This window comes from Salmo salar, chromosome 13, assembly GCF_965601325.2.
Source record: "Salmo salar chromosome 13, fSalSal1, whole genome shotgun sequence".
Classification (NCBI taxonomy): domain Eukaryota; kingdom Metazoa; phylum Chordata; class Actinopteri; order Salmoniformes; family Salmonidae; genus Salmo; species Salmo salar.
This window is the reverse complement of record NC_138303.1, coordinates 98,972,578-98,986,552: the sequence shown is the minus strand read 5'-3', so window position 1 is coordinate 98,986,552 and position 13,975 is coordinate 98,972,578. Positions and strand designations below refer to the sequence as shown.

The window sequence follows — 13,975 nt, the reverse complement described above, 5'->3', positions numbered from 1 at the left end:
ATGTTTACGTAGCTGGCTAGCAAAATAGCAAGCTGCCAACAGCTGGTATCTTGCAAACATACTAGATTAAGTAGTACAGTTGGTAATTGTCAGCAAAAGCAGAGTGAGTGGTTATCTGTTGTGACTATTTGTTTTATGCCTAGTGTCTGGTCTTTAGCAACCTACTAACCTGGGGCAAAATAGAACGAGTCCCATTTCCAACGCAAACAAGACTGACGAGAGACAGTCAGCAGCTGTAGTACGCTCGCGTTAGCACGCAACCTCGACAGCACCTGATTAGCTAGCTACCTTTAGCAATTTGTGCAACATAAAAAAATGTCGGACCTTGAAACCGGCGAAGATCCAACTGTGGTGAAAATGGAGGACGACGGAGAGGCTAGCACCGAAGAGCGGACGCCGACTGTTGCAGAGGGCGGCCAGGCAGGAGAATCCGAGGGATCAAAGATTGATGCCAGCAAAAACGAAGAGGATGAGGGGTGAGTGAGACCGCTAACTAGCTAGCCTAACGTTAGATAACTGTCGTTCCCTATATGGCTAGCTAGTTAGCTCAGTTTTGAAGAAGGGACAAGTACCTAATTGTTATAATTTTGACATTTCCTCGCATCGTTGGCAAACTTAAATGAGGAATAACTTGAGTTGAATGCCAATACCGAAATATTACAGACAGAGTGCTGCTGATGGAGGGATGGGTGATCCCTTCAGGGCAGGTCAGTCAGGTCAGCAGCATCACTGTCTCCCTGTTGTTGTGGCTGTCATCCTTCAGCTCTCAGGCGACCAGAACCTTCCATTTTTGCTTACATAGACAGACGGTGCTTGCTGGATTTAGAGTTGTGTATATGAGAAATGGATGTAGAAATATGATACTGCTAGGCAGATGCTGGGGTGGCCTAGGGATGCTGTCTCTGGGTAAGTTTTAGTGACGACCTGGGAGATGTTAGTTAAATCATCCACTACAAACATACAGCTTGTAAAAGCTACAGCATTATCAAATGATGTCTTTGCTAATTGTCATAATCATAACTATAATGATAACGTTGACCCTAAACCAGGACTTTGGCTATGTTCCCTCTCTAAAGGCTTTAACTCTTTCTTTCCTTTCCTTCTTTCCTACTGATGGCTGAAAGGAAAGCATATGAGAAAAGGAAATTATTAGAGAGAATTGGAACACAGCTGCAGTCTGAGAATTTGTATGCAGAATGGAAATATCGGTATCTGTCTCAAAATGCAGGAAAATGTTTGTTGGTGGTCTGAGCTGGGACACAACAAAGAAGGATTTGAAGGATTACTTCTCCAAGTTTGGGGAGGTGGTAGACTGCACCCTGAAGCTTGACCCCATGACAGGCCGGTCCCGAGGGTTCGGCTTTGTTCTGTTTAAAGCAGCTAACAGCGTTGATAAGGTATTCCTGATTGTGTTCAATGGTATTGATCATGCTGGATGATTGTGATAGATTATTTTATATCTATCTCTCTTATATAGTGTGAATATGGTATTAGATTTACATTTTAGTCATATAGCAGAAGCTGTTATCCAGAGCGACTTACAGGAGCAATTAGGGTTAAGTTCCTTGCTCAAGGACACATCAACAGATTTTTCACCTAGTCTGCTCGGGGATTCGAACTAGCAATGTTCTGGTTACTGTCCCAGCGCTCTTAACCTCTATGGCATGGCAGCAATGGGATGGGAATCTTTTTTGCTCTATCAGTTTCCTTATTATAATGATGTTTTATCTGTGGCTTGCCTCTGGTAGGTGGTTTTACAGAAGGACCACAAGCTGAATGGGAAGGTGATCGACCCTAAGAAGGCCAAGGCCATGAAGAACAAGGAGCCCATCAGAAAGGTCTTTGTAGGAGGTCTTTCTCCAGACACTCCAGAGGAGAAGATCAGAGAATATTTCGGTGCCTTTGGAGAGGTAGGCTACTACAGTAGACTTTAAAAAAAATATTATGTTGTCAGATGTTCTGTAGAGTTTGCTAGCCTGGGTACCATTTTGAATGATCGGATCAGACCAAACTAGTTAGCGGAACGAGTCGATATTGAGTGTTCGTTTCCTCACAAGTCGACAAGCCTTCTAAACATTGAAACCTTGCTGAATAAGAGGTTATTATATTCCTGTGTTGTCTGTGTGAACAGGTGGAGTCCATTGAGCTCCCCATGGAAACCAAAACCAACAAGAGACGAGGCTTCTGCTTCATCACCTTCAAAGAGGAGGAGAGAGTGAAGAAGATCATGGAGAAAAAGTACCATAATATAGGATTAAGCAAGGTACAGTACATCATGGCTTACCCTGCTAATACTTCCCACAGAATATGTTTGGTAGCTCAAAACAAGTTTTACTTTGCCTTCAATGCATGTTTTTCAGATGGCATTTCCTTGCCAGGTCCAGTTGGTGATCTATTAGTATTATTAATGAGAATACACTGCAGTGTAATGTCAGTCAGAGTTTGAAGCTTTAAAGCCTGGTTATTGAAATGTTTTATTCCTGTCTTCAGTGTGAGATTAAGGTGGCCATGTCCAAGGAGCAGTACCAGCAGCAGCACTGGGGTGGAGGAGGCAGAGGGGGATACCCCTCCAGGCCTCCCGGCAGACAGGGTAAGTTGGCTGGATAGAATAGGTCGTTTCCTGCACCAATACTTTGCATATATTTAGTAGTACTGTATTACATTTGAGTAATGATATGTATGATGTTTGTTAAATCATATGTTTTTGGTCAATTCAATAATACCAAATGGACAATTTGTTGTATTCCAGGACCCAATCAGAATTGGAACCAGGGATATGGCAACTACTGGAACCAAGGTTACGGCAACAACTACGGCAATTATGGCTACAACAACCAAGGCTATGGTGGCTATGATTACTCTGGTTACAACAACTATTACGGCGGATATGGTGACTACAGCAGTATGTAATATTTTTGGTGAAGGCACACTAAGAAAACAATGTACTTATTAAGTATGTAAATAACATGTATGTATGGATAAGTTGACAATGGACTTTTTCTCTTTAATCTTATTGATTAACTGTATGGTTTATATTTTAGTATTTGAGTGAAATTCCATCATGCTGTACATGCTGTAAATAAATATTAAAAAATGACATTAAAACCAACAATATTGTTAAAAACGCATTACCTTTATTCATTGTTTTCCGTTTCCTAAATTACTAAATATTCAACACAACAAAGGAAATATGTAATGAAAATAACTGATTTTGAATATGTACTACTATCTTATCTAAGAGCTAGAACTATCATATACTCATATAATAATGTTTTTTCTGTGTGTGTTTGTGTCCAATCAGCAGACCAGCAGGGTGGTTATGGGAAGTCCCCCAGGCGAGGTGGTCACCAAAACAATTACAAACCGTATTGATGTAACAGAAGTTCCACACACGCAGACAGGTATGTTTTATAAGTCACCTACAACAAACCTAGATAAAGTGCAATGTATCTACCTCTGTATAATAATAATAATAATAAACCCTCATAATGTTTTTCTCTTTATAGTTTTTCACAGCACCTGAAAAGTGCTTTACAGTAGTCTTAACATAGAGGCTACAGTCTTTTTTTGGTGAATTATTTCTGCTGCCTCTTATGAGCCATTTTGTAACTGTAAAGTTAACAGGTATAGTACTACTATTACTACAGTAAAATGGATACCAAGAGATAAGGATTTACAAGGGAAAAGAGAGTGAAAGAGAGAAAATAATAATGTTGTCTCCTAACTCTGACATATACCTTGTTTGTACCTGCCAGCGGAGCTTCCTTGCAGGCCATGAGCTGACCTCCCCGGTACTCTCTGGCCCGCTCAATGCGGACCGGGTACGAGAGGCGTACACTCTCGAATGCTGCCATTTGGTATGGTCTTCCAACATCCTGTCTCAGCATTGTAAATAAAAACTAAGTGGGACATGTCCGGCTTTGTCCACTTTTTTTAATTTTCATTTGTTTAATTTCTGTAATGTGTTTTTTTGTCATGTAAAACTTAAATACAAATTATGTAATTTTAATGCCATTTTTTACAGGCCCTTACTCCCCCGTCAAGTAATGGTAAATTACAACATGATACTGAGAAAATAACTATTTACTTTTCAAAGGACACGGCTTTCTCTGGACTTTCCAGTGTCTTTTTCATTCCTAATCATACCTGTAATTCTTGCTTTTCTTTATTTAGCTCTTGTAGCAGTAATAGCCAGTAGTCCATGAGCTAAAACCTGGTTTGTACTTGGATGCTACTGCGTTGGAGAAGTGCGTTATTTTTGTACTTGTATTGTTTGCTTGTGTTACTGACAGCGGTGGGAAAACTTCTCCTTTAAACGTTAATTTTCCTCTAACAAAATTCTCTTTTTAACCTTTTGAGAAAGTATCAAAGTATCTCTATGTTTCCTGGAAATTTGCATGTAATGCTTTCTTTAATGTGTATCTTTTTGACCAATTGAAGGCTTTACTCATTGGTTTTGTATTTGGGCTTTGAACTCTTTAATTTGTCACACTTCAGGATTTCTAGCTTATGGACTAACTTGTTTTTAATTCTTAATTGTAAGACATATTTGTATCTATTGTATTGTGTTTTCTTAATGGAAATGGTAAAGACGGGATTCCTTTGACATTTAGTTGTAGCACTACTAGTGTGCAGTAACCTTCATCATTAACAGTTTGACTTGTTTTGTCTTTTTCAGGGTGGAAGATTGAAGGAGCGTTGGCAGACGAAGTGACAGGTTTCAGTCAAGAGTTTCCTTTATTATGGACGGCTTGAGACAGGACACAGTCAGAGTATTCAGTTGATCTACGCACATTGAATTTATGTTCAGTGTTGTTTTTCGTTGTTTCTTCTTGCAAAGCTTTTAAAAGTTTCCTATTCGTCTTGTATTGAGTTACACTGTGTGAAAGGAATATATGCAGAATTATATTTAAAAGTTGATTATTCACTTACGCTCAGTGTTATCCCTTTTGTTAAATGTGTGTTATATTCTATGTAAATTGCTTTTTGTTAAGGCATAAATTACCATTATTGAAACCCAAATAGGATAAAGATACTTAATTGTCCCTGAGGTGGAAATTTGTCTACCGATAAATAAAATTGGATTGGTCAGGGCCAGAAAATAAATTATTTATATTGCGGTCAAAAGCAAATGGGCCCTTAAATAAATCTATATCCTTTATCGTAGTTATCACAAGTAAACATTTTGTTAATATATATTTGACATGGTACACAGAAATATAGAACATTCAGAAATCATCAAAACATTTAAATAAAAAAACGTATCTGAAATTGAAATGGATTGTTTTTTTACAGTGTTAACTGTTTGTTACATTAACCTTTACCCTTGGACAGTATTATATTGCTAGTGGAGTGTAAGTGTATACTGTAATGAAGTGAACTATTGTGGCCACCATTTCTAAAGCAGCAATCAGCAGTTGAAACAATAACAAAGCGACTCCCCGCCCCTCTTTTGGTTAAAAGTTGCGGGATGGGGTTGGAGAAATGTAACTACTTAAATTCATAGACGGTGTGATGGATGAATGGACTGACTATCCATGATATAGCATTTGTAGTTTTAACCATGGTTTGAGGATATTGTGTTTGTTTACATTTACTTTGTTTACAAACATTGAAGTAAAACAAGCTTATATTTGGGGTTCTGATGGGGTACGACAGTTGAACTAACCTCATGAGGCATTTATAAGTTACATTCTTCAACAATCAATGGGTACATATCAACTTATAAATCAGAAAATGTATGTAGCAACTGCAGATTGCCCCTTTAAGCACAAATATAAAGCATTCAATGCACCCTGATGCTGTGAGAAGAGGCCCCTTACCTGTAATATTTCTCTTGTGACAAAAATACACAATCTAATGTATGTTATTAAACATCAAATGAACAGATATAATCTAAAAACAATCAAACAAATTCCAGGATGCTTATTTACAGAAGTCATAATGTGAAATGTTATATTTTGTCACGTTACTATACACAATCCACCTTGAGCCTTGGGGAGAAGACCAGAATGAAACCACAGTTTCATCAAATTCAAAACATGACTGTTGGTGATCGTGGTTCATCCTATTCCTTTTAGCGAGGATGTAGTACTGTAGGAGTCCGTGAGGCAATTCAACTGGGGATGACACCTGTAGCAAACAGGATGATGAAGACGAGGATGATTAGAACTATCACTCCGATGATGATCATCATCTTGGCGTTCTTCCACCAGTACTTGCGGGCTACCCGCGTGGATGTCCTTTGAAAGGAGTCTGCCTGAAAATTCAAGGAATTATGGAAGGTTAAGTCAAATATAATTGGGTTTCAAGTAAGTTTAAGCAGAAACAGACAGGCAAACCAGAAGCATATTGGCTGTTCAACACCTTTCTCTAGACTAGAGGAACCACTACTTATCACCTCACCAGGATAAAGGTTAAAAAAATACTATTGTCTTTCTCTTATAATACTTACGGTTGCTTGTAGGTCATGTGTCTTGTCAACCAAGTCATCTAACCTCTCTCCCCTCTCCAGTACTTTGTTGATGTTGTCTTTGAGTATAACTTTAACTTCATTGACTTGGCCCTGCACTGAGTCCATTTTAGAGGAGGCTGGCTGTTGAGAACTGTAGTCAGCCTACAGAGAGGAAGAGGAGAGAATCTGCTCTGAATATTATCCACATATTAGGTATGACATACTGTAACCATAGTTTTCAGAATAACATGACACTTTGCTACTGTATGATAGACATTTTTATGATCCATTTCACCACAGATCATCACACAGACGAAGAGAATGGAAAACCTGTGTTTGTCCAGTATGGAAATGTTAATCTGACTTCGCAAAAAAATCAAGACTCATCCATATCAATTCACACAAATACAGGAGCCAATACACAGGGCAGAATGCAATTCAATAACACCGGGATATACAGTATAATTTGAACATATCTGAAAGCAGGCCAAGTAAATATTGCTCTATCGCTCAGCCTCAGCCATTCCTGTATTGACACTCTCCCGGCTAGAGAGTATTTTTCACTTCCTACAAAACAGCTAGGTCACTGCTTTCTTTAGTCCCAAAAGTTATTGGACTGTCAGACATTTACTTACACGGAAGTCACATGTAAATAACTATATTCACAGCCTATCCTGCCTGACCCTGTTGTTTATAGTCTTTGTTCCTTTAATACCACTGCTCTACTCACTGTAGTGCTTATAGTTCAGATCATTAGTGTGCCCTCAAGGCATATGACTACCTCACATTCACAGCTTCCATTTGACAAAAGTAAACACTTACCATGTCAGAACAAATGAATTTATCCACAAAACAAAGAACTACTCCACTTCAGAGGGTAAATGTTTCACAAAGATGTATTATCCAGACAAATTAGTAGCATAGCAAATAAAGTAAAGGCATGTAAAGTCTGCTTCAGACAGCTGTAGGTTGAGACACAGGCGAACAGACAGGTACAGACACAGGTTCCACACAGCGCTGCCCCTCCCTGTAGTTACACATTAACTACTTCTGCTGCACTGGAGCTCTACCATTGGCCCGACGTTAGTCACTCATCTCTTTACATAGAACTAGGATTAGTAGAATTGAGATTGCTCTGAAACCCCCCAGATGTCCATGGTCCACCCCATAGTGCATGTATAGCACTTGAGATAGAAACAAGATTTGGAGAAATTACATGCCAAGCTGATCTTCTGAATTTGAATGCCCATTCTACCTATTCTGATTCTATGTGTCTTTGGGACATACCATCAGCTGTCCTAGCACCTGATGCAGGTCAGCGCTGGGCAAAGGTCACTTTATTTATCAGGGGGCTGTTAGCAAAGGAACTACAGATCTGGAAGGCAATAAAAAGTGAAGTCACTTGCTTGCTACATAAGCTACATCTGATTTCATAAGAATGCTAAATAGTTAAATAGTTACCGGACTATCTGCATTGACTCTTTTTGCTCTAACTTTTTTTGATTCATCACATACTCTGCTGCTACTGTTTACTATCTGTTACTTTATTCCTATTCATATGTACATATCTACCTCAATTATGTACCTTGTATCCTTGCACATTGACTCGGTACTGGTATCCCCTGTACTGTATAGCCACGTTATCGTTCCTCATTGTGTATCTATTATTACGTGTTTTATTTTATTATTTCTCTATTTTCTTTCACTCTGCAATGTTGGGAAGGGCCCGTCAGTAAGCATTTCACTGTTAGTCCACACTTGTTATTTACAAAGCATGTGACTAATACCATTAGATTTGATTTCCATGGCTTGCCATGTTGTTCAGATCTCTCTGTTCCAAACATGAGGCTAGTACCAGGAAGAGGAGGGCATACACTATATTTATGGAAATAAGCTCCACTCTTGTTATTTTAAAGAGACAGATATTTCCTCCCTCAAAGCAGTTTAAATGTTTTGACATGTTTGATTGTTACTGTATTTCATAGAAAAATGTAGTCACTTTTCTTCTCTAAATAGGGTATAACTTGAAGAAAATAAAGAAACAATTTCACATGAAACGTTCCCCTTTCTTTGGCCATCAAACAGTAGGAAAAGACTACTGTAGGTATGTGTAACCCATATGATATTCCCTTGATTTGTGGTGAAATCTGTCCTTGTAACTCCATCTAATCCAGTACAGTATAAGGTTGTAAATGGATATTGTTAAGGAATTGATGGGCCCTCCTGGACTCATACTGTAGCTGAGCTCTGACACAGATTTAGGACACCCAATCCTCTGACAGGATGTGGTATCTGAACCTGATTGCCAGCACATGGAGTTACACATACTGTAGTGTAGTAATAGTTTGCTCACCCATCCAATGGAATGGTTCTTCGATACAGAGCTCCAAGCGGCAGTTGTGTTAGGAATAATTGACCCCTGCCCCCCTCTCTCTCTCTCTCACACACACACACACACACACACACACACACACACACTAGCCTACATGAAATCTTGCACCTCTGACAGCAAGGTCAGCAAGGATGATCTAGCTTCTTGCTACAATGCAGTACACTATTGTTATGGTCTTGGTTGATAGGCTACAAGTTAAAACTGCTGTATTTATGCTGCAATAGTTTGTGTCGGGGGGCTAGGGTCAGTCTGTTATATCTGGAGTATTTCTCCTGTCTATCCGGTGTCCTGTGTGAATTTAAGTATACTCTCTAATTCTCTCTCTCGGAAAGAGCCCTAGGACCATGCCTCAGGACTACCTGGCCTGATGACACCTTGCTGTCCCCAGTCCACCTGGTCGTGCTGCTGCTCCAGTTTCAACTGTTCTGCCTGCGGCTATGGAAAACCTGACCTGTTCACTGGACGTGCTACCTGTCCCAGACCTGCTGTTTTCAACTCTCTAGAGACAGCAGGAGCGGTAGAGATACTCTGAATGATCGGCTATGAAAAGCCAACTGATATTTACTCCTGAGGTGCTGACCTGTTGCACCCTCTACAACCACTGTGATTATTATTATTTGACCCTGCTGGTCATCTATGAACATTTGAACATCTTGGCCATGTTCTGTTATAATCTCCACCCGGCACAGCCAGAAGAGGACTGGCCACCCCTCATAGCCTGGTTCCTCTCTAGGTTTCTTCCTAGGTTCTGGCCTTTCTAGGGAGTTTTTCCTAGCCACTGTGCTTCTACACCTGCATTGCTTGCTGTTTGGGGTTTTAGGCTGGGTTTCTGTACAGCACATTGTGACATCAGTTGATGTAAGAAGGGCATTATAAATACATTTGATTGATTGATTAAAATAAATTCTTAATCTGTGCTGTAGTGCTCTTCTTGTTTGGACAACTGTCCTTTTTCGGGAGGAATTATTGCTTGCTTTGTGAGATGAACTAACCTCGTATTATGTAGCGCCATTTCACTGTCACTGCAGTTATCTCTGTCCATCTGATACAAGTGTGCCTGTCACTGCTACTTTGTGACAACTCAATACATCTAGACCTATGTTGGATTAGAAAACCTATAAAACAGTTTTAAAACATTATTGTAGCCTACATTGTGTTAGCTAGCAAAATGGCTAGGCCGTTAAATTGATGGTGGGGAGTCGACTCCTCTCGCATCTTTCACAGCAAAGGAAGAGCTAGCTAGTTTCATTAAATAACCTATAGATAGGCACAATACTTTTTATTGCACTTTTAGGCCTAATTAAACTTATGCATTTGGCGATGTTCAACTTCTATTCACTGGCACTATGGATAGTAGCTAAGCCGTACTCATTGATAGCCAAACATGCACTTTAATATACTGTTGGTGAATTTACGAGGCATTGCAAGACAAGACACTGCGAGATACTGATTACTAAGATATAGCCTATGCGCACGGTTCCAGCTGTCTTTCTGCCTGTCCCGATCCTCGCTGGCTCACATGCTTTCTCTCACTATGAAAAACGCTAGTGTGTGTTTGGTCTTCCGTCTGTTGCGTGTAGAGTAGCTCAGCCAACTCATTGATAGACCCTATTTTTTGTGAACTTGCGCGAGATATTGCAAGCCAAGAAATTGGGAGATACAGCATTGCGATAGCCTATACATCTTTTGATGATCGATGCACGGTTCTGAATGTCTGCAACTCTGCATGGTGGCCGACATGCCTTACCTATGCATGTCTGTGCCCCTCCCCTCTAAACCCTGGCTGGCTGTTGATGTCTTAGGTCAGGGTTCTCAAATCCTGTTCCTGGAGAAATACCTTCCTGTCGGTTTTCGGCTCCAACCCCAGTTGTAACTAACCTGACTCAGTTTATCAACCAGCTAATTATCTAACCTTCAGGATTGTGGCTCTACATGAACAGAGTTGATTCAAAGCAGGGCATACCAGCTAAACTTTTTGAAAATGGCTAGTTCACTTTCTCATCCATAAATGCATCTCAAGTGCAAATACGGTTCAGCAGCTCAAATCAGCAGAATGCGGACATTGTTATTAAGGACGTCTACCACGCTACAATAATTATTCTGATCACACTTCATCAATTTAAATATTATGGGGACACCTATACATTTGGCAGCCAAGCACGAGTTGTCAGTATAGGCTATTATCGTCAAACGGTGAAATATCTTAACGCCTAGCATAAAACCTCCTGGCGTCCATCGTAATAGTAAATTCAATTTTAAAAAAAATCTGAATTACAGGGAGCAGCTTGGAAAAACTATTCATGTGTGAATCATCCTCTGGAATAACGCACACACTTGGATAAGCAATAAGGTCCGAGAGGGTGTGGTATATGGCCAATATACCATGGCTGAGGGCTGTTCTTATGCATGACACGGAGTGTCTGGATACAGCCATTAGCCGTGGTATATTGGCCATAAAGGTTAAATAAATCAAATTAAATATATCACCCCCCCCCCCCATCAAAGCAGTAAAAATACATGTTTTGCCATACACATGTTATACGGTCTGATATACAACGCTGTCAGCCAATCAGCATTCAGGACTCGAACCACACAATTTATAATAATTACATAACCAACATCTCTAGTAATACCCGTCCAATAGGGCTAAAACATGGCACATAATAGGGTTATCAGCGTGGAGTGCGCCGTGGGATCCGTGGGATCAGTCAAGGCTGCACAGCAGGAATATCACTGACATATTGTAGTTCTTACACATCACCTTCTATATTCAAACAGGATAGGCCTTGTATAGACTAAATTGATGAGCAACAAGGCAGCATCATGCACATGTCAGTCCTCTAGAACGCAAATGTGTAGTCTTCCTAGTAGGACTCTGCAATAATGCAGTGGTGTGTACGTGTTTGCACAACCGTTTCAGCGTGTTTTGGGAGTCGGGAAGTGTCGATTCCTTCGACTCCAACCACAGGAGTCGGAGTCGACTCCAACAATCCTGGAGTCGTGCATCACTATACATTTCCAGTAGGCGGCGCTAGATCAGAAGCAAAACTTAAAATATTGTCGCCTACTGTAGATTAATCATTAGTTGATACGATAGTAAGTAGCCTATATATATAGCATCTGTTTCAGTTCTAACTTCAAATTCAACAAGCTTTTGATTGTAGCAATTGTTCAACCGACCAACTGAAGATGAATCCCAGCGGCAACAGACCCAGTGGGAAAACATTCCTTTTTACATCGGAGTCAGTTGGAGAGGGACATTCTGGTTGGTGGTTACTTTCCATGCGTTTGTAGGCTATATTGTATATGTTGTTGTACGAGTGTACCTTTAGCCTACTGAACTATCACACGTAGCTTTACTCGTGCATGACATGTGCTCTTTCTCTGTTATGGATGTCAGTTTGAGGGCTAATAACAGCATTGCATACTGTTAAGCATGGATAGTAGTGTCTGTTTTTATTATCGGATCGTGCTTACTGTTTAAACTGGGACACACTCTTTTCACGCCACCTCGATACAGCTACGACCGGACGTGATTTTCGTTGGAGGTTATGGAGGATTATTGCTAACCCTTAACCTAATAACCCTAACCTGCTGTGTAAATTCACCTAACCTGCTACGAAAAAGTCACTTCCGGTCGTAGCTGTATCGAAGTGTCGTGAAGCGAGTGTTTCTCGCGTAAACTTTCACTTCTACATGCGCATTTGCAGTAGTAAGCTCGCAAGACTTTCAGATGATTGTACGATGTTACATCATCTGCAGGGCTTTGGAAAAATGTCTGCCACCCACTTCAGTCTGGGTCCATACCCTAAATCCTAACCTTAACCCTACCCTTACCTAACCTTAACCATTTTAAATGTGAACTTCAATGGGGTAGGGATGTCCTAAGGTTCCCAGATAGCATGGACCCTTCAGTTTTTGGTGGATTCACAATAGTTTTAAAGATAATTTCCTGCAATTCTACACATTTTGCTATGATTTATGCCAGAGTGAGAGTGACTAACAAAATCAATGGGGCCCCATGGAGGTCAGGGCCCCTGGGCACCTGTCCTGCGTGCCTGGTTGGTATTTGGCCATGATTACTACAAGTTTAGATAGCTGGCTAGACAAATTGACCAATACATTTTTTTTTTTTGCTTTGCTGACAATGCTAATTGAGTGACTGTCAGTGACTAAAATAACAAGAGAAAAATTGCTGATGCACAACTACATTTCGAACTTGCACATTCTACTATTCTAACTCTCAACAGTAAGTTGAGACCCCGACTGAGTTCCTAAAATAAATATGTGGTTTGTTTTTTTGGTCAGAGGGCCCCCTAATGGCCTAGGGCCCTTGTCGCTTACGCCTGGAGCCGGCCCTGCTATAGAGAGCCATAGTAATGGTGTATTTTTGTAGGCACAAACTCCGTCATGTCTTGTTGCCCAAAGCCTATGGAGAAATTAATGGGATTTTGGGATAAACACCCAAAATAAGGTCTGTGGTAAGCACAGGCTTAGGAGATCTTATACGTTTTGTTCTATGAGCTAATCTTCATCAGCTAATGTCCCTTTGGCATTTATCACAAACCCCATTCTTGCCCCATTAATTTCCCCCATAGGAATGGCTGAACGAACCAGAGGTAACTCATTTCTGTTTTTTAGGACTACAGACTGGCGAGCTCTCAAGTAGCTTTGTATGAATGCAAATGACTTTACATTAATTACTGTCACACAGAATATATATATATATATATTTTTTAGCACTTAGGTTATCAATATTTATTAAACCATATCATTTTTCCCCAGACAAAATGTGTGACCAAATAAGTGATGCTGTCCTTGATGCATACCTAACTCTGGACCCTGACTCCAAAGTGGCTTGTGGTAAGTTTGTCCAGTTTTATATTCTCTAAAGCTCTTATATGTTAATAGACAAACACGACTTTAACAATAGTTGTTTTTCATTATTTCATATCTGAATGACCTTTCACCTCAACATTGCTGAACTCTTTCTGCACTAGAAACTGTTACGAAGACGGGTATGATCATGCTGTGTGGAGAGGTCACCTCCAAGGGTGTAGTGGACCTCGTGGAGGTGGTCAGGAACACCGTTAAGAAGATTGGTTACGATCACTCCTCCAAAGGTACAG

The 13,975-nt window shown here is 40.2% G+C and overlaps 3 protein-coding genes across 12 annotated transcripts in view; 2 read left to right on the top strand and 1 right to left on the bottom strand.

Annotated features, from left to right (window-relative positions):
- The first annotated feature begins 201 nt into the window (after positions 1–201).
- hnrnpd (heterogeneous nuclear ribonucleoprotein D) lies at positions 202–5,277 on the top strand. 10 transcript variants are annotated; one of them, XR_006758403.2, is made up of 8 exons: positions 202–476; positions 1,229–1,397; positions 1,749–1,910; positions 2,132–2,263; positions 2,491–2,590; positions 2,750–2,902; positions 3,302–4,247; positions 4,679–5,277. XR_006758403.2 is itself a non-coding variant. In XM_014138579.3 (8 exons), the coding sequence occupies exons 1-7, from the start codon at positions 316–318 to the stop codon at positions 3,370–3,372; spliced, it is 936 nt and encodes a 311-aa protein (XP_013994054.1). In that variant the 5' UTR covers positions 202–315; the 3' UTR covers positions 3,373–3,401; positions 4,679–5,277. The 10 variants fall into 10 exon arrangements, 9 of the variants coding, with proteins under 9 accessions (XP_013994054.1, XP_013994053.1, XP_013994052.1 ...); XM_014138579.3 differs by having other exon boundaries at positions 2,750–2,890; positions 3,302–3,401; XM_014138578.3 differs by having other exon boundaries at positions 2,750–2,890; positions 3,302–3,401; positions 3,756–5,277.
- On the bottom strand, positions 4,715–7,518 carry LOC106568330 (vesicle-associated membrane protein 8). The gene is made up of 3 exons (XM_014138587.2): positions 7,277–7,518; positions 6,455–6,616; positions 4,715–6,259 (listed from the first exon to the last, which is right to left on the bottom strand). The coding sequence occupies exons 1-3, from the start codon at positions 7,277–7,279 to the stop codon at positions 6,116–6,118; spliced, it is 309 nt and encodes a 102-aa protein (XP_013994062.1). The 5' UTR covers positions 7,280–7,518; the 3' UTR covers positions 4,715–6,115.
- A 4,424-nt stretch (positions 7,519–11,942) lies between these two features.
- mat2al (methionine adenosyltransferase II, alpha-like) overlaps positions 11,943–13,975 on the top strand; it is a 35,644-nt gene continuing 33,611 nt past the window's right edge. Inside the window, 3 exon segments of the mRNA NM_001165295.2 lie at positions 11,943–12,111; positions 13,632–13,709; positions 13,847–13,969. Coding sequence (NP_001158767.1) covers positions 12,036–12,111; positions 13,632–13,709; positions 13,847–13,969 — 277 coding nt within the window. The 5' untranslated portion in view covers positions 11,943–12,035.